Below are 26,099 nucleotides of genomic sequence, written 5' to 3'. Positions count from 1 at the left end.
TCCAGTACATCTATACCATTTTTTTTACATGATTGAAACCAATAAGCAACCTCACCAACCTCATGAAACCTGAGTGTAATCTTTGCGGGTTTGAACTGTGCCGTGAACTTGCCATATCCAAGTACTCTGTTCCTTCATGCCACCCCAAAATGCTTAAGACACTCAAAGTTAACCTGCTATCCAGCGCAAGCATGATGGGCTGAATGGCCTCCTGATTCTATGAGCGATCGCCCCAAGGTGTTTGCTAAGTTTCCCATTGATAACTGATTCCTAATTATTTGGTGCACTTATATTAACCAATATGCATTCTTTACATTTGTCAGTGAAGTTTCATTTGTTGCTTGTCTGTTCCATTGCAACCTCGACCAAAATCCTTCCACAAACCTTTAGTGCATCTTCTGCCTCTGCATATCTCTCTATTTTGGTATTGTCAGCACAGATGATAACAGTACATTTGTGTTCAGTATCCAGATCATTTATAGATTGGAAATATTGAGCCCAAAGCACAGGTTTCAACTCAGCACCTCCTAATCCGACATACACCCAACAAATACTTTCAATAAATTTCATTAACTGTTTTCAGATCAATGAGTCATTCCTGTTCTGGGCTGGATTCCTGAAACTTTTGAGTTCAATAAAAAGTCTTTCATAGATAACTTTGCAGAAAACTTTATGAATGTTCAACTACAATAAGGAACCGTTCCTCTTTAAAAGGCTAAAGAGGTTCACAGCATCACAGAATTGTGACAGTGAGAAAGATGCCATTTGGCCCATCGTGTCTGCACCAGCTCTCCAAACGAGCATTATGACTCAGTGCCATTCTCCTACCTTTTCCCCATAACCCTGCACATTTTTTCTATTTAAATAGTCATCTGATGTCCTCTTGAATACCTTGATAGAACCTGCCTCCAACACGCTTACAGACAGTGCATGCCAGACCTGAACCACTTGCTGTGTAAAAAAGCTTTTTCTCACATCGCACTTGCTTCTTTTGCAAATCACTTTAAATCTGCGCCCTCTTGTCACGACCCTTTCACAAGTCAGAACAGTTTCTCCCTTTCTAATCTGTCCAGCCCCCTCATAGTGTTCTCCTCTCCAAGGAGAACAGTCCCAACTTCTCCAATCTACATAACTGAAGTTTCTCATCCCTGGAACCATTTTTGTAAATCTCTTCTCCACTTTCTCCAATGTGTTCACACCCTTCCTAAAGTGCGGCACCCAGAACTGTGCACAATCCTCCAGCTGAGGTCTAACTAATGTCCTATACAAATTCAGCATAACCTCTTTGCTCTTGTACTCTATGCCCTTTTTAATAAAGCCTAGAATACTGCATGCTTCATTAACTGCTCTCTCCACCTTTAATGACGTACACACATATAAACCTATGCTCCTGCACACCCTTTAGAGTTGTACCCCTTATCTTATATTGTCTCTCCATGCTCTTCCTATGAAAATGAGAAGATATTTCTACTTGTAGGGGTAGGGGAGAGACCAGAACTAGGGGGCCATCAATTTAAGACAGTCACTAATAAATCCAATTGGGGAATTCAAGAAAAACTTCTTTACCCAGAGAGTGGTGAGAATGTTGGACTTGCTACCACAGGCAGTGATCGAGGCAAATAGCATCATGCATTTAAGGGGAGGAAGCTGGATAACCACACTAGGGAGAGAGGAAAAGAAGTATATGGTAATGGGGGTGAGATGAAGTAGGGGATGGGAGGAGGTTCAATAAGAACAACAAATTGCATTTATATAGCATTTTTTAACATGATTAGAATGTCACTAAACGCTTCAAAACTTTGACACCGAGCCACATAAGGAGATATTAGGCACAGGTGACTAAAAGTTTAGTCAAAGAGGTTCATCAAGTTGGATTTCCCTTTCTACACGCATGCAGGCTATCTTATAAAATTAATCCTGTATAAATACTCAGATCCTACTCCTTAGACGGATAATAAGCCAGAATGCATTCCAAACTGCCTGTAGTTGCCTGGATCAGATTAGTCTTCAACTTAAACATAGGTCTTGCTTTTCATTGACTTCAGTTGCAGAGGACCTGCGGTGGTCAATGAACCCTCATGACGATAACCAGAGTCTTTGCAAATCTCCCCTATAGTCTCCTCTGTGCCTTAAGAAAAAAAGATACCTGGCTCAAGGAAGTTGTTAGTCTTGAGTTCCTTTGGACTTCCAAATACCTCTACCAATCTGACTCCAAGATGCTCTGGAACACTGATGAGCTAATTATTGTCACTGGTATATAGTTTTAGAAATTATTCAACTGATGTTCTTTGAAAAGCTCACTTTTCTAAAGCCATCTGTTTTTGTTACCTTTGTCCCTGCTTTAAGATTGCCAGAAAGTCTTAAATTTAATCATATTGTGGTCACTGGTCTCCAGAGGATCCACTGCTCTCATATTTTTGGAAGTTATTCTGTTGGAAGAAGCCAATCTTGATATGAATTTCTCATGTCGGGCCAAAAGCAGTATTGTGTCATAGCACACTTAATCACAAAGGCTTTGATCATGTTTTCTGTTTGTTTGACAAATCTTGCAGTATTGCCATTGGTGCTAATTTTGACTTTGGCCAATGGTGTCAAATGGTGATTGTGTACAGCAGTCCATGTTACATTTTTCTGCATTTTTAAGTCCATGAAATTTGAATCATTGTCACCCATTTTTACTCTGTTGCACATGGACACCATCTACCCATTAAAACCTAACGAGCTACCGCAATATTTGATGCATTTTGTAATTTATTCCCCTTTATACATTACCCAACAAAAACCTGGTCAGCAGCTCTCAAGGGCGAGACTTCCTTCCACTGGAGGGGTGGAAGTCCCATGCTGTGCTCGTTATAGCCGCACCCCAGCTTATTATTGCTGTGGGATGGCCTTTTTTTAAAGTTGGCCCATTTCCGACTGAATTTTCTTCCGGGGAGGGGGTGGGGGCATGACCCCCCTGTTAAATCCAGGCTGTAGCCACATGCCTGTGCCATAAACAGATCCAATGATAAGGATAGACTGAAAACCTGAGGGTCGGGTCAATTCAAGAGGGCAGACTTACTGGTCCCACTGACCCGTTCCTGTTCTTAAAGTGCCCAATCGCCTGTGCCCCAGTTGAGCCAACTGGGTCCATCTTCCCACTGTTTCCTTGCAGAGTGGACTGATGCTAGTCAGGAGCAGTGGGTATTTGCTTCCATGCATTCTCTGTTATTGAACGGACAGTAATGAGGAACATGCCCCGTGAATTTCTGATACTGGCACCCAACATGCGCGGCTTCTCAAAGGGAGCTTGCGTTTGGAAAATCTGCTCAACCAGTTTCAGAAGAGGATGGAGAAAATTCGAGGAATGAAAAAGAAGCAAAATGCAACTCCCTGAGCTGGAGTCTGTTTATATTCCTGAACCTGTCCAGTCTCCTCCAGCCTATTGGTTCTTAATTGAACTACGTCTAGTGGTTGCTATGGAACCAATGGAGCCCAGAATCTTTTTCACTATATTGAAATTTTATTCTAACTGATCCATCCAAAAACTTTTAATTGCAGTCTTACACCCTGTCCAATTTTTCTTTGGATCCCATTAGTTTCCTTCCAGGCAGATTAGGTTAAAATTACCCTCCAGAATTTATTGTAGTTTTATAAGAGCCACAAAAAATGCTTCACCGATATTCCCCAATGTGTATTTTTTAAGTTCTGATATCGTTTGTATTACCATTGTTTTTTTAATGTGTGCCTTTCTTGTCTTTTCAATGGATCATTTGTGCTACTCTAGCTGGATCACCAATGGAAATTTTATTGTCCCATCGTGAAGGCAAAACCACGTTAACAGACCTAGTTCCTGATGTGGAATACGTGGTGACGTTAATTGCCTTTGACCAGTCGTCAGAAAGTGTACCAGTCTATGGACAACTCACAAGTAGGTACAAACTGCACCTTAAGGTTCTAAATGGTTTGAGGGTGCCAAAAAAGTCTCAGTCCATGCATATACGGTACCTTTTATAATATCTGCATGTCATGTTATATTAATTCCACCTTTTATCCTGGTTAATGCCATAATTAAAGAACATAAATTAGATAGATACTTTGGTTAGAACCTAGAAGTTATGAGCTCAAATTCCATCAATGACAAGTTGTGAAGTGAATTAATAAATCTGGTCATTTCTGGGCTGGCAGCAGAACAACAACACCGATTATGAAAGCTGCCAGATTGTTGTAAAAAATTTGACTGGTTTGCTTATGTTCTTCGGGGAAGGGAGCCGGTTGTCCCTGTCTGGACGATATGTGAATATTTTCACTCTTCCTCAGTGATAGAATGACAATCAGTCCTGCCCATGTTTACTCTCCCCAGTACTTTGGGTGCACCACTGCTCACCTATCTTGATTGGTAAGGGGATTAAAGGTTGCGGGGAGAAGGCGGGAGAATGGGGTTGAGAAACTTATCAGCCATGATTGAATGGCGGAGCAGACTTGATAGGCCGAATGGCCTAATTTCTGCTCCTTTGTCTTATGGTCTTATTGTCTTATGGTCTCACGGTGCATTACAATGCTCACTCCTGGGTTATTTAGTCGTGGTTAATTAATGGAATATTAATGAACTTATTTGCTGGCTTACATATTTATTTATTTCCCTCCTAGTTCAGTCAGGTCGCATACCGACTAAACGACCAAAGAAAATAGAAGATATTTCTCAAAGTAAGTTTGATGGTTTTATCTTCAGTCACCACTGTCGCCTCAGATATACTCAACATTCAGATTCAGAATCTAAAACACCAACAACTTGTATTTATATTATCCTCGAAGGACAAAGGCAGCAGATGCATGGAAACACCACCACCTGCAAGTTCCTGTCCAAGCCACACATCTCCCTGACTTGGAAATATATCACCATCCCTTCACTGTCACTGGGTCAAAATCCTGGACCTCCTTCCCTAACAGCACTGTGGGTGTACCTATACCACATAGACTGCAGCGGTTCAAGAAGGTGGCTCACTGCCACCTTCTCAAGGGCAATTAAGGATGGGCAATTAAGGATGGGCCTAGCCAGTGATGCCCACATCCTGAGAAACAATTTTTAAAAAGGCTCATTTAAATTTAGTCCCAAGGTGCTTTATAAGATTATCATATAAAATTTGACACTGAGTCACGTGAGGAGATATTATGATTGGTGACAAAAAGTTTGGCTGAAGAGGTCGGTTTTAAGTGGAGTCTTGGAGGAGGAGGTAGAGAGTCACATATTTTTAAGAAGGAAATTCCAGAGCTTTTTGCCCTGGCAACTGAAGTCTTGGCTGCTGACAGTGAAGTGATAAAAATCATGAATGTGCAAAGGACCATAACTGGTGTAATGCTGAGATCTCGGTGTGGTGTAGAATTGGAGGAGGTTGCAAAAATAGAGAGGGGTGAGGTCACAGATCTATTTGAACACCAGGATGAGAATTTTAAAATTGAGGAGTTACTGGATGGGAGGCAATGCAGTGCAGGGAGCACAAGGGTGGTGAATAGAACTTGGTGCAAGTTAGAATATGGGAAGGAGAATTTTGCAATGAACTCAAGTTTACGGAAGGTAGTAGATGGCAGGCTGACCAGAAGAGTATTGGGATAGTTGATTTTGTAGGTGACATGGGCATGGATAAGAGTAACAAACTGTTACTCCAAATTGTGCTCGAAGATGAAGGCAATTTGGGATTTCCATTGCTCTTTTGTGCCTACTTTTATTGTGGCTGCCTGAAAAAAATGAATGTCCCTGTGTCCCCCTCCTTCCTCCACTTCTATCATTGTGTGTGAGCACTGAACAGAAGGTCACTTCATTCTGGAATGCTGAAAGCCAGTTGCTGTATTATTGGCATCATGGAACTTTGTTGAAACCAGGCCTCTCAATTCGAGCGGACAAATGTAGAACCGTGTTCATGTGGTGATGATGTTGTCATTTAGGGGACGTTTATTCTCTGCTGCAGAGATGATGGAAGGAGATCTATAAGTCTCCTAACAGTGATATTCCTTTGATAATAGAGCGCTGTTAGAATAATTTTTTATGGAGGAGTGCTGGACACTGTCCCATCTGAAAGTGGGAGCTGGAATAAATCAGTCTTCTCCAACATGTAAGCCACTTGGCAGATGTGGTTAATTGTAAATCCAGATGTGGTTAATTGCATTTCTGATTAGAATGTGATCTCAACAGACATAATTGCACGGTGTGTGTGTGTGTGTTGTGTGTGTGTGTACTTTTAACCTTTGGTGCATTAGTTTGTAAAATGGTAAGTTGAAAGGAGAGGATGCCAGTGGTTTTTTGATTGTTATGAGTGCTTTACGTGCTCCTTTACTGAATGGTTGTAGATATTTAAGTCCTTCTGTTAAGTTTTAATTCTTTCATGGGATGTGGACATTACTGGCTAGGCCAGCATTTGAAGCCCATCTCTAATTGCCCTTAGAAGGTGGAGGTGAGCCACCTCCTCGAACCGCTGCAGTCTATGTGGTGTAGGTACACCCACAGTGCTGTACCAGTACTTTTATTCAGAGACAGTGAAGGAACGATGATATAGTTCCAAATCTAGATGGTGTGTGACATAGAGGGGAGTTTGAAAGTGATGGTGTTCTCATATGCACGCAATGGTCTGTTTCATTGCATGTGTGTAAAATCATAGGATCATATACACAGATGGAAGCCATTCAGCCCATCGTGCCTGTGCCAGCTCTTTGAAAGAAATATCCAATTAGATCTACTTCCCTGCTCTTTCCCTATAGCCCTGCGCATTTTTCCTTTTCAAATATCTATCCAATTCTGTTTTGAAAATTGCTTACATCTCCTTTCAGGTACTGCGTCCCAGATCACAACTTGCTGTGTCAAAACTATTCTCCTCATCTCTCCACTGGTTCTTTTCCAATTACTTAAAATTTGTGTCCTCTTGCCAGTGAAAACAGTTTCTCTCTAACTGTTCTGAAAAAATATCCCTCATGGTTTGAAAAGCCATGTCTCCACCTTAACCTCTGCTGTAAGGAGAACAATCCCAACTTCTCCAGTCTCTCAACATAACCGAAGTCCCTAATCCCTTGTACCATTCAGGTAAGTCTCCTCCGCACCCTCTACAAAGCTTATGCACCCTTACATGCTTCATGCCTCACCACTGGCTGCAATGTTATGTCTTTGAGTGTCTGTCATGCTGCACATGACCATTAATCATTGTTAACTCCTGCCATTAAAAATCAATCTCCTTTCTGTCCTTTCAGAGTGCTCAGCCTCTGCTATTGCTGATTTGGTTTTTCTGGTTGATGGATCATGGAGCGTGGGGAGGGCAAATTTCAAGAAAATCAGAGAATTCATCTACTCTCTTGTTTCTGCATTTGAGATTGGAGAAGATCAGACCAGAGTTGGAATTGTGCAGTACAGTTCAGACACAAGGACAGAGTTCGACTTAAACAGTTACAACCGGAAGCAAGAGCTACTGAATGCAATTACTAATTTCCCTTACAAAGGAGGAAATACTATGACTGGTACAGAATGTCTCTTTTATTCTGCTTGCAAGTGCCTCAAGTTGTGTTATAAACTGAGATTTAAAATATAATGTAAGGTTAAGATTTAGTTACAGAAGCTCATCCTGAGAGCATAATGGATACCTAACACTAACACAAAAACAAAAGTAGCTGGAAAAACTCAGCAGGTCTGACATAATAGGTAATGGATACCTATGTGTGAGTTACAGGCTGGAATATAGTCAAGGGGTTTAGGTGGTTTATGTATAGAATAATGGATACCTGGGAGTGGGTTACAGGTTGGAATCTAATCGAGAGGTTTGGATGGTTTATATATATATATATATATATATGGATACCTGGGTGTGAGTTACAGGCTGGCAACTAATCGAGGGGTTCAGGTGACTTTATAAAAAGGGAATTGGGAATGACAGGAAGGCACTAATTTTGCAGAAGCTGAACTGCCTGATGTGAATGAAACTTGCTGTCATTGAACTGAGTGACTGATATGGAATTGACTAATTTTGGGTTTGAAGGTGAAGCCATTAATTACTTGGTACAGAACACCTTTAGCGAAACCGCTGGAGCAAGAAAATCCTATCCCAAAATAGCAGTCATCATCACGGATGGCAAGTCCCAGGACCCTGTGACAGAAAGCGCTGAAGCTCTACGCAATATCGGGGTTGAAATATTTACATTGGGTAAGTAGCTTTTATACTTTCAAATCTTTCTTAAGCCAAAAACCATACATACTTACTGTCCCACTTACGCCATAAAGCATGGGCAGGAAAAGGGCCTTCCAGCCCTGTCAGTCTGTTCCTTCCAGAGACTGCATGCAAATTGCTCTATTGTAGACTCGACCTAACACACAGAGTGTCCTGTGGAAAATTTCTGTAAAGTTTCTCCCTTTGCTGTCCAAGATAAATAAACCAAAATATACGTTCGATCCTGAATCCAACCTTATATTCCCAAGAGCTGCTGCTTTCTTTGGCATGATATCTAATGTCTACAATGTCCAAATCCATCCAAGACTTGAATACTTCACCCACATCTGGGAGCCTCTCTGGCACCTTTCTCTCACACTCCTGGACAAAATACAGAAAAATGTTTGTTTTCTCATTGGAAACTGTCCCCTTACCTACAGCCGCGATCCTCTCTCTTTCCTTTACTTGATCCTTATTCACATGGATCATTGTTCCTCATCTTTCTCTTTTCTCATTCATACCAAGTTCCAGATGCATCATCTTATGTACTTTCCCTCCTCCTTTCTTTGTACTGCCTTCTACTTTAACTTGCTTTTCTTCCAGAAATAAACTACAGCGGAACTCCTCATTTACTTTCATCTTTCTGCCTTGCTGTGTGTAAACTGGCTGCCATGTTTCCTACATTCAAATAGTGACTGTACTTCAAAAGTACTTCATTGACTGTAAACTACTTTGGGAATCCTGAGGTTGTGAAAGGTGCGGCGTAAATGCAAGTCTCTCTCTTTCTTTCTTCTGTGTAAGATCTAAAAAGCCCCAAGCCTGGCACCATCTAATGAGTTTCACTTGATTGACTTTGTCTCCGATTGTTCTTGTTATTTTCCTCAATTGTGGGCTGATGAATTAAATCTGCTTGTGGAATAGCAATGAGTGCATTTTAGCTTAATTCCTTGGATATTGAGATCTTTGGCATGTTTCTCATAGATGTGTCAGGTGATATATAACTGTAGGCTATCATGGGAAACATAAGGTACCCACCAAATATTGTGAGCATGGATGATGACCAACAAATGAAGTTTCATGGCAGGACTTTCCTCCTAACGCTATGCACTAAAAGTGCTAAAGCAAAGTCTTTGTCAACTCCAATATCCTTGTGCTTCCCTTCCCACAGGTATAAAAGGAGCAGATTTGGAAGAATTGGAAGTCATCAGCTCCCGTCCCTTAAACAAACATGTTTTCAAGGTGGCGGACTTTGACAAGATTCAGGACGTCCAAAATGAAATAATTAACCTGGTGTGTTCTGGCATTGAGGAACAACTCAGTGATATCGTGAGTGGGGAGGAAGGTAGGAATTTTTTAACAGGTTTGTGGGAATAGAAAGCATCTTCCTTTACAAAAGAATTAAGAAATCATTGTCCACATGCTCATGATTTTGTAGATATTTGTCCCGAATATTCCCTGAGGGTGAGGTGGAGGTGGTGTGGGAGTAAAACAGGTGGAACATGGGCAAAACAGCCTAAACACCTAAAACTGGCCATATGTCATGTTTCTCTAAGGTCTCACTAATCTTCCACCAAAGCAATGGCAGGAGATCTGGAGAACATAGTGGAAATTCAAGGCCATTGTATATTATGCCTGGACTAAATATCTGATCATTTGCATGGTTGTATTGAGATAAGGGACATTTTCTGCTTCAGGCACCAGGGACATAACCACCAAGGAAGCAAAGATGAAACACAGTTGCTAATGTTTCCTTTGCCACTGGTACTGTTCCCCTTTCCATCCTGCCTTGCTCAGTAATTGCTCCTAATGCTGCTTGCACAGCTTTTAAATGTAGTTGATCTTCTGTCACACAACCAAGCCTAGATCTCCTATTGGTGGATGCCTGATCTTGCAGCGTTAATTAGAGAGGCTTGTGACAAATGGAAAGGACACCCATTATGTAGGGCTCCAGGATCTATCAGTCTCATGTATCCATTTTCCATTCCCTTCATTTTCACCTCTCAATTCTTAAGCGCCTGCCCCTTCAGCAGTGATAAAAGTTATTAATAGTTTGTGTTGTCTTTTGGAGGGCTGTTTAAAGGCAGTTTCACCCAACTCTGAGGCTTTCCCTTTAATCGACCCTATCCCTTTAAATTAGAGCATCACTCTGCTTCTTACACCTGTCCAAATCTGCACCTATAGCTATGATAATTAAATGATCTTAGATATCGAGTGCAATAACTGTACTTCCACTAACATGTGAGTCTTTTAGCCATAATCCTTGCCCCAAGGTATAAATTCCAGTTCTCAGTTCACTTTTCTTGAAGGTGTCCTTGTTCCAAGCTTTAAACGTTTTCCCATTTCGCTTTTTGTAGCCTCTCTGAGTGAGATCGCCAAATGGTGATAAATTAAGGGACAGTTTAGGACAAATCAACAACAACTTGAATTTGTATAGCAACACTGACATAGTAAAGCATCTTAATTTGCTTCACAGGAGCATTATCAAGCAAAATTTGACACTGAGCCGCATAAGGAAAGATTAGGTGAGACAGCCAAAAGCTTGGTCAAAGTGGTGAGTTTTAAGGAGTATCTTAAAGGAGGAAAGCGAACTAGAGAGGTGGAGAGGTTTAGGGAGGCAATTCCAGAATTTAGGGCCAGTCAGCTGAAGGCACGACCACCAATGGTGAAGAGATGTACAAAAGGCCAGAAATTTAGGAGTGCAGAAATCTCAGAGGGTTGCAGGGCTGGAGGAGATTGCAGTGATAGGGCTGAGACCATGGGGGGGATTTGAAAACAAAGATGAGAATGTTAAAATAAAGGAGTCGCTGGACTGGGAGCCAATATAAGCCAGTGAGCACAGGGTTGTATATGAAAGGAACTTGGTGTAATTTAGGATAAAGACAGCAGAGTTTTGGATGAGCTCAAATTTACGGAGGATGGAAAACTGACCAGGGGAGTGTTGAAATAGCTGTTGGAATTTCTAGACTGTCAGAGGTGCCATTTCTTTTGGATGAGACGTTAAACCGAGGCCCCATCTGCCCTCTTGGGTGTCTGTAAAAGATCCCATGACATTATTTCATAGAAGAGCAGGAGAGTTATCCCCATTGTCCTGGCCAATATTTATCCCTCAATCAACATCACAAATACAGATTTATCTGGGCATTACCACATTGCTGCTGGTGGGAGTTTGCTGTGCGCGTATTGTCTGCTATATTTCTTACATAACAACAGTGACCACACTTCAAAAGTATTTCATTGGCTGTAAAGCACTTTGAGATGTCTGAGGTTGTGAAAGACTCTGTAGAAATACGAGTTCTTTATACTCAAGACTAGAGGTAAGAAAGGCATGGATGAGAGTTCCATGCCCACTAAGAACTGGGTCTAAACTGCCTGTTTCTCTCAGGAGGAGATTTATTAATTTACACAAATTGGTGTCCTGTGATGTTGATAGGGTCCTGATGTTGCCTTGATGCCCAGTGGAGCTCAATGTAAGGAGCCAAACCAGCGTACTTTTTGACCAGTCCCTGCACTCTTTGTAGTGACTGATGAAGGCCTCTTGGAAAATGCTCTACCCTGGCCCCAAAATAACCTCTCCCTTCCCCATCATCGCCTAACTCTCTGTGTGCAGGAGAAAGCACTGGATTGGCCCCCGCAAAGGAGCTGCTGGATTACGCACCTCGTCCTTACCTCCAAACATGCTGGAGGAACTTTGTTGCCAATATTGTAATGAGGCCCATCCATAATAATGGCTCAGTCCTTTGGCACAGCCATTGTGCTGACGGTGGTCTCACTGAAGGTAGACTGAACAGGCTGAGGGGTGACCCAATAGAGATCTTTACAATTAAGGGTAGATGTAAGGAAGGTATTTCCACTTGTCAGGGAGTTCAAAAGTAGGATTTATAGATATCAGATAGTCACCAATAAATCCAATAAGGCATTCAGGAAAAACCTCATTACCCAGAGACTGGTGAAAACATGGAACTTGCTACCACAGGGAGTGGTTGAGGCAGTAGTCATAAACACTGTCATGGACCAGTTTGGTCAAATGTCCTGTTTCTATGTTGTAATATCTACCCTGATGAATGAAGTCAATCAAAAATCAAACCCCATAGATCTTTGTAAGCCTTTATTGTATATACAGAGCATTCCTAGGGATATCTTTAATGCCTTTCCTTGTCTTGAACTGGCAGTGGTCGAACCACCTTCCAATTTGCAAGTCTTGGAGAGTGCGTCAAAATTCTTGAAGATTACCTGGGATTCATCGCCTGGTCAGGTCACTGGCTATAGAATCCACCTCATTCCCATGGTGACAGGCGTCCAGGAGCAAAGCATCAATGTTGATTCCAAGACCAGGACCGCAGTAGTCAAAGACCTCACTCCTGAAACTGAGTACCAGATTAATCTGTACGCCATGAGAGGGCTGGCATCCAGTGAGCCTGTAATAATAATGGAAAAGACAAAGCATGTTGAGGTGTCAGTTGGTAAGTTGCCATCAGTGCCCTACAAAATAGGTACTGATCATACACACAGAAAATGTGCAAATATGTTACTTTCATGTTGTTCCCACATGCGCTAACACAAAGCAAAGAGACAGAAAGATAGACAATCTTTGAAGAGATGATTTGAGAATAAGTAGTTCAGTTGGTTGCTTTTTTGAGGAGGGCAATAGAAGTAGCACATTTAAGGTGATTCATTAAAAAAAATATAGGAACAGGAAGGGGAATAAAAATTGAAGTCAGTCGGAATCATGGGGGAATCATGACTCCTCTGATTGGAGTCATACCTAGCACAAAGGAAGATGATTGTGGCTGTTGGAGGCCAATGATCTCAGACGCAGGATGTTACTGTAAGGATTTCTCAGGGTAGTGTCCTAGGCCCAACCACCTTCAGTTGCTTTATTAAGGACCTTCCCTCCATCATAAGGTTAGAAGTGGATTGGTCACTGATGATAGCACCCTGTTTCATACTATTCGCAACTCCTCAGATACTGAAGCACGATCTGGTAGCTCTTTTATCTCCAAATAAGAGGATTGTGGATTGAAGCCTCATTCTAGCACATATGCAAATAACAGACAAGAAAAGACCCAGTGGCCCATCTAGCCTGTGCTATATAGCTGTGATGTTTTATTCAACTACTAATTGACCCTACGAGAGTTCAGCAATTGGACTCTGTGGTCTTAAAGGGGATCAGAGATCAACATAGTCCAGTCTTGTCATTAAAATAATATACCACATGATCCTTTCAAAGGCGTCTCATAGACTCATAGATGTTTACAGCATGGAAAGACGCCATTTGGCCCATCGTGTCCGCGCAGGTCAACAAAGATCTGGCTACACCAATCCCATTTTCCAGTGCTTGGCCTGGAAGTCTTTAAGATTATGAAAGGATAGATGAAGAGAAAATATTTCCACTTGGGGGAGTGGGGGGGAGACCAAAGCTAGGGTCCATAAATATAAGATCACCACTAATAAATCCAATAGGAATTCAGGAGAAGCTTCTTTACCCGGAGAGTGGTGAGAATGTGGAACTAGCTACCTCAGGGAGCGGTTGAAGTGAAGAGCATAGATGCTGTCAAGGGGAAGCTAACTAAACACATGAGGGGAAAAAGGGATAGAAGGGTATGTTGATGGAGTTAAATAAAATAAGGGGGGAGGAGGCCCATATGGGACATAAACATTGGTACAGACATGTTGGGCTGAATGGCCTGTTTCTGTGCTGTAAACTCTATGTTCCATGATACTTATGAAGACCTCACTTACCCTGAGATGTTCAAGAGAGCTGTTGACAATTTTTTTTTTTTAATCACAAGAAAAGTGACGGTGGATTCTATCTCTTTTTTGACCCCTGCAGAATGTACCTTGGATGCCAACACACAAGCTGACGTTGTCCTATTGGTGGATGGCTCCTATAGCATTGGCCTGAGCAACTTTGCCAAAGTCAGGGACTTCCTGGAAACCTTGGTCAAGACGTTTCAGGTTGGTCCCAACCGCATCCAGATAGGTCTCGTTCAGTACAGCCGGGATCCCTATACGGAGTTTACCCTCATGAAACACTCGACGCTGGAGGATGTGGTGCGGGCTGTGCGCACATTCCCCTACAGGGGTGGTTCCACCAACACTGGCAGGGCCATGACTTATGTGAGGGAGAAGATCTTTATCCTAGAGAAGGGGGCCAGGCTCAATGTGCCACGGGTGATGGTGCTGATCACGGACGGCAAATCCTCTGATGCCTTCAAGGCCCCCGCCTTGAAGCTGCGAGACGCAGGTGTGGAGATCTTTGCAGTGGGAGTCAAAGATGCAGTGTTTACTGAGCTGGTGGCCATCGCCTCGCCTCCCGAAAATAATCACGTGTACCAGGTGGATGACTTTGACTCCTTCCAACGAGTGTCAGCGAAGCTCAAACAGACCTTGTGCCTCAGGATTGAGGAGGAAGTGAAAGCCATCAGAGCGCGAGGTTAGTGAGCGGGCAGGATCTCGGCTGGAAGTATTAATGTTATGTTTTATTGGAATTAGTGTCCACATACTCAGAAAACACAGAAATCGGAATGGAAATTCTTCTCTGGCGCTGGTATAAAACACGTTGTATTACATCAACTGCCCACTTTACCCTCTCCCTGCCTGAAATTGGATGAATGGACCCAAATATTGGATGTGGCTGGTAACAGGTGCCAACCCAAGATTAATTTCTACACCAGCACTCTTTCTTCCAAAACTTCTATTAAAAATGTCTTCAACTTTTGAAACACCTGAACTGGAGACAATTCAACTGTACCCGAAACCTTGAAATAGCACCACACAAAATTATTTCACAAAATTCTCAATTTGCTTGTATAAAATTTTCCCGATCCCCACTTTGTAAAGTCATTAACACTTTCACACCCTGCCTGTCTAAGTGAAGTGCATATGGGTTACCATTTTGAATCCAAAAAATTCACCCACAGTTTGACTGCTGACATGCTGAAGGTCCTACATTGAACATATCAAGGGGTTAGTTTTTTTTAAAAATTGATCCTTAGGATGTGGGTGTCACTGGCTCTGCCAACATTTATTGCCCATCTCCAATTGCCCTTGAGAAGGTGGTGGTGAGCTGCCTTCTTGAACCGCTGCAGTCCCTGTGGTGTAAGTACATCCACAGTGTTGTTAGGGAGGGAGTTCCAGGGTTTTGACCCAGCGACAGTTAAGGAACGGTGATATATTTCCAAGTCAGGATGGTGAGTGACTTGGAGTGGACCTTGCAGGTAGTGGTGGCCCAATGCATCTGCTGCTCTTGTCTTTCATAGCAGCCGAGGTCATAGTTTTTGGTGGTACTGCCTAAGGAGCCTTGGTGAGTTGTTGCAGTGCATCTTGTAGATGGTACACACTGCTGCTACTGTGCATTGGTGATGAAGGGAGTAAACGTTTAAAGTAGTGAATGTATTGCCAATCAAGTGGGGTGCTTTGTTTTTGATGGTGCCGAGCTTCTTGAGTGTTGTTGGAGCTGCATTCACCCAGACAAGTGGAGAGTATTCCGTCATTCTCCTGCCTTGTTGCCTTGTAGATGGTGGACAGGCTTTGGGGAGTCAGGGTGAGTTATTCACTGTAGAATTCCCAGCCTCTGATCTGCTCTTGTGGCCATGGCATTTGGGTGGCTAGTCTAGTTAATTTTTTGGTCAGTGGTGATCCCTGGTATGTTGATGGTGGGGGATTCAGTCAAATTAGCAAATAAATTACATACAAATGTGTTAACAGGTAATTGCTAACATCATTCGGTGCTAATTCAAGGTAGGAATGTCTCACATGTGACTATTCTGCTTGACTTACTTCTTTATCTGGAAGAGTTGGTAACCAAATTTGGAAAGAGCAAATTTTCTCCTTTGTTTTCTGCCAGCAGTGATGATTTTTCTTCCATTAATCAGCATCTGATTTTCCTTTAACCCTCTTTAAAAAATGCTGGAGTCTGGATTAAACTGCCTCAAGCAAGTAAAAGAACAAGAATTGTTGTTTTAATACTGTATGTTGATGTTCAGATGAATGTAACAGTACAGATCTATGGAGTCTGAAGGTATCCCAGTCCTTGCCATTGAAAGCCTTCAACCTGATAAGCACAAATATTCATTGAAAAGTTGAAAATAAAGTTAGATTATTCCAACAGAACTGTTAATAATTGGTGCCTCTTTCTCTGACTATAGCCTTCACACCGGCCACAGATCTGAGGACCTCTGAGGTAACCTCACATAGCTTCCGAGTGAGCTGGACAGGAGCTGGCCCAGATGTCCTATCGTACTTGTTGAGGTATAAGGTGGCAGTGGGCGGTGACTTCATTTCCATCCAAGTGCCTGCAGAGCAAACAACCAAAGTCCTGACTGAACTTCTGCCTGAAACTACCTACTTGGTCAACGTGATAACAGAATATGCTGACGGCAGCGGTCTTCCTTTAGAAGGAGAGGCTACCACCCTTGAAGGTATTGCATAGCTGGGGACTGCAGAAATGGAGTAGTTATGTTACCTGATGATCTAGAGAATATGAGCTCAAAGCCCACCCATGGCAGTTTGACAATTTAGCCTTAAAACTAAAATTCTGGCACTAGTAAGAGCAACTGCAATTGTTGTAAAAGCCCAACTGGTTCACTACTCTCCTTAAGAAAGAAGAGAGTGCATTTATATCGTGACTTTCATGACTACTGGACATCGCAAAGGGCTTTAGAGACAACAAAGCACTTTTTGAAGAGTAGTTACTATTGTAATGGAAACAAACTGTTCCCATGTGGACTGTGCCTATATATGACTCCAGTCCAACACTGAATCCTAGCTGCCCTCTGAAATCACTCAGTTACCACCTAAGGGTAATGCCCATGTCCTGAATAAAAATTAAAAAAAAAACACTTTTTCATATTTGGCTATCTCCTTTAAAGGGCGTTAGTCCTCAACTTTTGTCATATAAATATCAAAGTTTACATTATCACGAGAACAGTAATGATTTTTTTTTCCAGTGACCAGCTTTTGATTTTTCATTTTGTGAAGGATTAAAGAGTATGGATATAGTATACAGAAGGTAGTGGAAATCTGAGATTGGTAGTTTTTGGCTAGGCATGGGTATTAAGAAATACTGAACCAAGGCGGGTAAATAGAGTTAAGATATAGATCAGCCATGATCTAACTGAATGGCAGAACAGACTTGAGGGGCTGAATGGCCTCCTCCTGTTCCTGTATTCCTTTAATAACTTGTATGATGATGCATCAATATAAATATAAATATCAGTGCCATTACAAAAGTGTCGCTGATGTTACCATCACTGAAACAATCAGTTAGCAGTGGACTGTGTGCTGTAGAACTGAGCTACACACTTCTAGAAGATCCCAGATGTGATTTCAGCTCCTAATTGAGTCAGTGGATTTGAGTTGGGCACAGTGTAGGTCACAGCCACTGCCCTCAGTATTCCTGTGCAGGTAATCCACCAGTATATCCACCTTTTATTGTTCAGTGAACTCCTGGTAGAAAGCGTGTGTGTGTGTACGTGTGTGTGTACATGTACGCACGCATGCATGCATATATATTCATGCCAAGTTTCACCACCTGCTGTGGTGGGATTAGAACCCAGGTCCCCAAAATATTACCCTGGGTCTCTGGAATACTAGTCTAATGACAATACCACTATCCAACCACCACCCCCATGAATGTCAGGAAGCACTTTTGCATGAATTAGCATGTCATGCATGCTCATTAAAAGTCCACCTCACCAAAATTAAGCTCATCCTCCAAATTAAGACCCTGCCAGCAAGAAATTAGAACATTCGCTTTTACGATTGCACGTAAGTGGGGTGCACCTAGCTTCCATGATTAATGGTGAGTCGCTGCTGCATTCTCCTCTTTGGGGAGTGTCTGTAAATACCAGCAGGTGGTGGCAGCGGCAGGGTGATGGAGGATGACCAAGGAACAGAGGAAGGGTTAGCAGGGAAGGGTGGAGCAGTGTCTGGGTGTCCTTTAAATATAGTGTCCGGACCTTCGAGCCCATGAGTTAATGGCAGGGTCGACGACTTCCTGCCTGCCACAAAGAATCAGCGAGCTCCTCGTAGATGCATAGTTAATAAGCTGAACGGCGCAAGATCACACGTGGTCAGCCATCCCGCCACCCCCCCAGTGGAAATCACACTCACTTCTGCACTCACCGCCAAACTTAGACTCCAGAACGCAAGATTCCAATCATTGCGTTTGCACTTTGCAGAGAATTGTTTGCATATTTGCTTCTCTATTTCCCTCTGACTGTTTTAAGGGTCTACAATGCACTCCCAGCAGTGTGATTGGCACTTTTTAAATCTTCAGTTCAACCCATATGGTGTGAGTGTAAAATTGTGTGACATATGAGAGGATGAGATCAAATGTGGCTGTGATGCCATTCCTCACTGGACTCTATCTTTCCAATCTCTTGTGTTAAATGCAGGGTTTGTTCACATCATTTCGGTGATGCTGATGCCGTAAGTGTGTTGGTAGATACAGTATGTGAAACCTAAGCCTGCCTGCACAGCTTTCTGCTACTAAGAGAATGTGTGGAACTGAAGAAAATGAATTTGACTTTGGACTTCCATACCAAATCAGCTTGGCCCCTATTCTGTTCAATGTGATTAGGGTTCAGTATTGTCAAACTTCACCGGATTATTTCATGATTTCCCACCCCATCACACTTCAGCATTCACCCAGACACACTTTGCACTTTCAATGTCACCCACTCCCCAATTTCTGCTCGCTCTGTACTTTCAGCGCTGTCCTTGCCCATTCTCCTTTCCTTCTGCATCAGAAACAGTGGCAGTGCTTTCAGACATCACACCCTTGCCCTTTCCAATCCCTGCACCCTCCTCCCTTTTTGAAAAGTTTCTAAGATAGCTCCTCTGTACTTTTGGCTCCCTCTGCTAACTCTGTTCCCCTACAAAGTGTATTGAGATATCTTTCTGTCTGTGAGGAGCATTGTAGAAATGTATACTGTATTTAGTGTATTCAGCACAAATTTGTGTTCCAGCATCCCCCTTGTCTCCCCATCCCCTGAAGAGAGGAATTCCTGAAAGTAATGGCTCCAGGGTGCTGGGAACTCTCTGATACTGTTCCTGCAATGATTTTAAGCAGAAAGCTTGCATGATGAATATTCAATTATGATTGTACAACCCTGAGTTTGTCCCATTATTTTTTTCACATACACAAACATGCCAACCATACACACCCCAAATTGTTGCTCTACATAACTGCTGATTTTCATACCAGTTTAAACTAGACAGAGGGGAAAAAAAACCAATGTGAACTTTGTATGTGAAATCTCCAGGGTATCGCTGCAATCATCCCCTGGCAGCCATCACCAAATAAAGTTGACTCATCTAATCTCAATAACATAACATTTTCTGTCCCATAATTTGCAAATGAGCTGTTCTTGAGGTAGTGGAGGGGAGGGAAAAATTGTTGTTGTTGGTGCCAGCAAAGCAGAACATTAAGTGCCTCTTAGGTTAAACTTAAGAAACAACACAGCTAGTCAACTGTGAAACTTAATTCTAGGAAGCATTGTAAATCACCATTTGAATCAACATCGCAGTGACTCAAAGAAAAGGCCACATCTGTTTGATTAAAAAAAAGGTGCGGATCTTGGATGGATAGCCTGCTGCGCGTTCTTCCACATAACATGCATCTACCAAGTCAAAGGAAACTAAACAAAGTCAGATTGCTTCTAGAAGATTTTTCACAAAAGATGGAGCTAATACAGACTGCATCACTGGATTGTGTTCTCTGCTGAACCTGAATTCACACTAATCTTTTAATGTAACTGCCTCCTCTTCACTCTTGTTCCCAAGATAACACAAACTGATAGGAACAGGAGAGGGCCAATCAGGCCTTCGAGTGTGTTCCGCCATTCTATCTGATCATGGCCAATCTGCATCTCAACTGTGTTTACCCTCCACCAGAGATCTCTATACACCCAAGGACCCCATGACCTACCTTCAGTGCTTAACCTAGGTTCCCTGTCAGCAATCAATGTGACGGTGTACTGACGAGGAATCCAGACTGGTCGTGACTTTAGGTTCCACTGTGGAGAGTTATGAAACTGATTTCAGTAAAAATTTGTAGTCTTGGATAGGAGAAAAATCAGCTACAAAAGTTGCAAAAGCCCATCTTGTTCTTAATGTTCTCCTTAAGGGAAGCGAACTTCATGCCCGTGATGCATTCTGACCACTATGTAAATCCTAATACCCTTTAAAGTTAGCACATTAAGCCATGCAGGTCAATTCCATTTCACTATAAAGGGGTTAGGCAATAAATTTTGTTATGCCCACGCTTTAAGATCAAACTTAATAATGAAATGTCTAGAGTGGTGTAACTGATGTGTGCCGAATTCTGTACGGTTCTCTGACTTTAATGTGCTAAGAGAGCATATACATTTTGCCTAGTTCAAGTAAAAAATAATGATGACAAAATGGTTCGGTAATGAGCAGCCCAATAAAATTAGCACAGCACAATTTTTATATAAACAGTGTTCATTCATACTAGTTGGATGTAATATTTATATCACCTGTCAAGCTAAATTCAAATACACTCAGAACATCATAGCCGTCTTAATTGGTTTTGCTCCACTAGTTATTTTTAAGTGTAAATTTGCGATAGTCATTATTTTAATACAGGCATAAACCAATAAACTAATTTGGTACAAATGTGCCAAATGTTTCTGGAACTGTGGTATGTTACTGCCCAATAACAGGCCATTGAATGTGGGCATTTTATTTCTTGACATGAGCTATTTAAGAAGCTCTTAATTTTGGGTGACCATGTTTATTGGGTGATAGTGAACTGACAAGCTCTTTCATACCTCTTCCCATTTTCATCCTCGTTGAAGCTATCCCTCTCCAAAGTATCATTGTTTTTTTGAAAGTAGAGTTCCCCAAACCACTTACTCTCTACCAAGGTTAAAATAAGATGTTTGGATTTCAAATGAAACATCCTTGGACTTCCAATAGTCATTACTGCAAACTAATTATCATCTGCACTCTGGTGCCAAACCAGTGATTAAGAGAGATTAAGAGATCCAAGAGACGAGAAGTGGAGAAGCAAGTTCTCAGAGGATTGTGAGGCTGGAGAAGATTATGGAGGTTGGGAAGAGTGAGGCCATCTTCTTCTGTTCTCTGCCGAAGGCAGGTTTGACCCACAGTGCTGTGATCTCCACCACGTGTAGGCAAGGAGGCAGACCCTGGCTTAGTGGCAGGGACACCATCCACTGCATCACAGGACCTCTTCCTGGTGAGGCCATGGAGGGGTTTAATGACAATTTTAAATATGAGGCAAAAGGACAATGGGAGCCATTGTAGGTTAATGAGTATGGGGGTGATGAGTGAACAGGAATTGGTGTGGGACAGCTTAGTTTAGGATGGCTGAAGTTAATGGGAGCTTGCCCAGGAAAGTCTTAGTTAAACAGTAACCTGAGAGTAGATCACCCAACTTCCCTACTTGTTCACAAGATGTCAAAGGTCGGTGGGGGTGGGGGTGGTGTGGGGGTAGGGGTGGGGGGGGGGTGGTGAAAGAAAAACAAGGATAATGAAGAATTTCAGACAATTGTTTGAAGAGAAAAAAGTTTTGCACCATTGCTGCAGTTGGATAATGTTGACCAGGACCCAGATTTAGTGTCAAACTCACATATGCAACACATTAAGAATGATCCTATGAACTATTAAACCCCTTTAACAAGTCTAGACCCTCATGATGCTGTAGAGTTTGAGGAGTGTGATGGAATACTCTCCACTTGCCTGGATGAGTGCAACTCCAGCAACGCTCAAGAAGCTCGACACCATTCAAGACAAAACAGCCCACTTGATTGACATCCCATCCACCACTTAAACATTCATTCCCTCCACCACCAAGGCACAGTGGCAGCAGTGTGCACCATATACAAAATGCACTGCAGCAACTTGTCAAGCCTCCTTCAACAGCACCTTCCAAACACAACATCTCTGCCATCTAGAAGGACAAGAGCAGCAGACACATGGGAACACCACCACCTGCAAGTTCCCCTCCAAGTCAAACATCATCCCAACTTTTTAAAATGTATTTGTTCATGGGGTATAGGCATCACTGGCTAGGCCATCAGTTATTACCCATCCTTAATTGCCCTTGAGGAGGTGATGTCGAGCTTCCTTCTTGAACTGCTGCAGTCCATATGTTGCAGGAACACCCACCGTGCCATTATGAAGGGTGTCACAGGATTTTGACCCAGTGACAGTAAAGGAATGACAATGTACTTCCAGGTCAGGATGGTTTGTGGCTTGGAGGGGAACTGCAGGTGATGGTGTTCCTATGCATCTGCTGCCCTTGTCCTTCTAGGTGATAGAGGCTGTGGGTTTGGAAGGTGCTGTCGAAGGAGCCTTGGTGAGTTGCTGCAGTGCATCTTGTAGATGGTACATGCCACAACCACTGTGTGTCTGTGGTGGAGGGAGTGAATATTTATTGCAGTGAATCAAATGGGTTGCTTTTTCCTGGATGGTGCTGAGCTTCTTGAGTGTTGTTGGAGCTGTACTCATCCAGGCAAGTGGAGAGTATTCGATCATACTCCTGACTTTTGTCTCGTAAATTGTGGACAGGCTTTGGAGAGTGAGGAGGTGAGTTACACTTCGCAGAATTCCTAGCTTCTGACCTGTAGCCATGGTTTTTGTATGGGCGGTCCAGTTCAGTTTCCGCTCAATGATAGTCTCCAGGGTGATGATAGTGGGGTATTCAGTGATGGTAATGCCATTGAATGTCAGGGGGAGATGGTTAGATTCTCTCTTGTTGGCGATGATCATTGCCTGGCACTTATGCGGCGTGAATGTAACTTGCCACTTATTGGCCCGAGCCTGAATATGGTCCAAGTCTTGCTGCACATGGACAAGGACTGCTTCAGTATTGGAGGAGTTGCGAATGGTGCTGAACATTGTGCAGTCATCAGCGAACCTCCCCACTTCTGACCTTATGATGAAAGAAATGTCAATGATGAAGCAGCTGATGATGTTTGGTCCAAGCACACTATCCTGAAGAGCTCCTGCAGTGATGTCCTGCGACTAAGGTGATTGACCTCCACCAACCATAACCACATTCCTTTGTGCTAGGTGTGATTCCAATCCAGCAGAGAGCCTTCCCCTGATTCCCATTGACTTCAGTTTTGCTAGGGCTCGTTGATGCCACACTCGGTCAAGTGCTGCCTTGATGTCAAGGGCAGTCACTCTCACATCACCTCTGGAGTTCAGCTCTGTTGACCATGTTTGGACCAAGGCTATAATGAGGTCAGGAGCTGAGTGGCCCAGGCAGAACCCAAAATAAGTGTCAGTGAGCAGGTTATTACTGAGTAAGTGCTGCTTGATAGTACTGTTGATGACACTTTCCATCACTTCGCTTATGATTGAGAGTAGACTGATGGAGTGGTAATTGGCCAGGATGGATTTTTTCTGCTTCTTGTGTACAGGACATACTTGGGCAATTTTCCCCTTATTGTTGCTTTACTGGAAGAGCTTGGTTCGAGGCATGGCATGTTCTGGAGCACAAGCCTTCTGTACTATTGCCAGAATGATGTCAGGGCCCATTGCCTTTGCAGTATCCAGCCATTTCTTGATATCATGTGGAGTGAATCCAATTGGCTGATGACGGACATTTGTGATGCTGGGGACCTCAGGAGGAGGTCGAGTTGGATCATCCACTCGGCACTTCTGGCTGGAGATTGTTGCAAATGCTTCAGCCTTATCTTTTGCACTGCTGTGCTGGGCTCCCCTATTATTGAGGGTGGGGATATTTGTGGGAGCGCTTAGCTCTGTCTATCTCATGCTGCTTCTGCTGTTTGGCATGCAAATAGTCCTGTGTTGTAGCTTCACCAGGTTGACACCTCAGTTTTAGGTATACCTGGTGCAGCTCCTGGCGTGCTCTCCTGAACACTTCATTGAATCAGGGTCGATCGCTTGGCTTGATGGTAATGGTAGAGTAGATGTTATGCCAGGCCATGAGATTACAGTTTGTGGTTGAGTACAGTTCTGCTGCTGCTGTTGGCATATAACACCTCATGGTTGCCCAGGCTTCAATTGCTAGATCAGTTCGAAATCTATTCCATTTAGCACGATGGCAGTGCCACAGATCATGATGGAGGGCATCCTCAATGTGAAGGCAAGACTTTGTCTTCACAAGGTGATCACACTTGCCAATACTGTCATGGACATTTATGACAGGTATATTGGTGAGGACAAGGTCAAGTAGGCTCTTCCCTCACTACCTGCCGCAGATCCAGTTTAGCAGCTATGTACTTTGGGACTCGGCCAGCTCTGTCAGTGGTGGTGCTACCAAGCCACTGTTGGTGATGAACATTGAAGTGCCCCAACCAGAATACATTCTGTGCCCATGCCATCCTCAGTGCTTCTTCCAATTGGTGTTCAACATGGAGGAGTACTGATTTATCTGTTGAAGGAGGGCTGGTCGGTGGTAATCAGCAAGAGGTTTCCTTGAGATGCCATGAGACTACATGGGGCCCAGAGTCAATGGTAAGGACCCACAGGGCAACTCCCTCCCATCTATGCGCCACCTCTGGTAGGTCTCTCCTGCCAGTGAGAGAGGACATATTCAGGGATGGTGATGATGGTGTCTGGGACATTGTCTGTCAGGTAAGATATGGTGAGTGTGACTATGTCAGACTGTTGCTTGACTAATCTGTGGGACAACTCTCCCAATTTTGGTCCAAGACCCCAGATGCTAGTAAGGAGGACGTTGCAGGGTTGACAGGGCTGGGTGTGCCACTGTCGTTTCTGGTGCCTAGGTCAATGCGTGGTGGACTGTCTGGTTTCATTCCTTTTAGGCTTCATAGTGGTTTAATATCAGAGGACAGTTAAGAGTCAACTGGGGTGACATGGCAGCCATATCAGGTAAGGGTGACAATTTTCCTTTCCTTTCCTGAAGGACATTAGTAAGCCAGATGGGTTTTTATGACAATCGACAATAGTTGTATGGTCACCATTACTGAAACTAGCTTTTAATTCCAGATTTATTAATTGAATTTAAATTCCACCAGTTGCCATGGTGGGATTTGAACCTGGAGTATTAGCCTGGGCTCTCTGGATTACTAATCAAATGACATTACCACTATGTCACTGCCTCCCTAAATTTGGAACTGACTTGGAAATGTATCACCATTCCTTCAGTGTTGCTGGATCAAAATCCTGGAACTCTCTTCCTAACAGTGCTGTGGCAGTACCTACACCACATGGACTGCAGCAATTCATGGAAGCAGCTCACCACCACCTTCTTAAGGGCAATTAGCAATTGGCAACAAATACTGGCCTTGCCAGTGACACCCACATCCCATGAAAGAATTTTTAAAAAGCAGAATCATTAACATCAATTTCAGGTGACCTATCTAACATACCTCGTAAGCCTGTCTTTCTTTCTTCGGTGAATACGCATTACATTCCACACCTTTCTGTGCAATTCCGTACATCTCTTGGAAAAGTTGAGAGATTCATGTTAAAATCTGTGCCTACTTCATTAAAAACATATAATATTTCAGACAGAGTGATCAACTCCTTGAATGTACCATACAATATAGAATCTGGCGCTACTGCAGACTTTGATGTCTTATCTATCATGTCTAAGTTGTGAACATATTCTACAACTCATGTATCTTTTGGGAAGGAGGGGGGGATGCATTGCATTAACCTTAAATTAAAAGCCTGAGCCTTGCCTATGGCATCGTCAAAAAGCATTGATCTTTCTGTAGAAGCAGAGAGGCCTTAATATACAAATGATTCAAGCTTCTATGTAAACAAATAGCTATTCAGTTAACAATCAATGCCTGCAATTCAATCACTTTATTTACAGACAAAAAGAAGACAATAGACTCTTTTATGTTTTTTTTAAAAGAAAAGTATGTCAAAGTATTCATTACAGCTGGCTCTGACACAAGTAACTTCATTTTGGCTCCAGTTTTAGGTGTCATGGGGGTCTGCAAA

General features: G+C 42.8%; 1 protein-coding gene across 3 annotated transcripts in view; it reads left to right on the top strand.

The window, feature by feature from the left end:
• Window positions 1-26,099, top strand: part of col12a1a (collagen, type XII, alpha 1a) — a 273,614-nt gene that overhangs the window by 24,348 nt on the left and 223,167 nt on the right. For 2 of the 3 annotated variants that reach the window (XM_078557491.1, XM_078557492.1), the window contains exons 4-11: window positions 3,767-3,910; window positions 4,630-4,686; window positions 7,216-7,479; window positions 7,995-8,159; window positions 9,331-9,504; window positions 12,332-12,622; window positions 13,993-14,595; window positions 16,310-16,582. The exons of the other annotated variant lie outside the window; for it this stretch is intronic. In XM_078557491.1, the coding sequence (XP_078413617.1) occupies window positions 3,767-3,910; window positions 4,630-4,686; window positions 7,216-7,479; window positions 7,995-8,159; window positions 9,331-9,504; window positions 12,332-12,622; window positions 13,993-14,595; window positions 16,310-16,582 (1,971 nt within the window). The remainder of the gene's footprint in view (window positions 1-3,766; window positions 3,911-4,629; window positions 4,687-7,215; window positions 7,480-7,994; window positions 8,160-9,330; window positions 9,505-12,331; window positions 12,623-13,992; window positions 14,596-16,309; window positions 16,583-26,099) is intronic. 3 annotated transcript variants of the gene reach the window in all.

The sequence above is a fragment of the Cetorhinus maximus genome, chromosome 14, assembly GCF_964194155.1.
Source record: "Cetorhinus maximus chromosome 14, sCetMax3.hap1.1, whole genome shotgun sequence".
NCBI classification, from domain to species: domain Eukaryota; kingdom Metazoa; phylum Chordata; class Chondrichthyes; order Lamniformes; family Cetorhinidae; genus Cetorhinus; species Cetorhinus maximus.
Note: the sequence above shows the minus strand (reverse complement) of the source record. Positions and strands in the feature narration are given on the sequence as shown.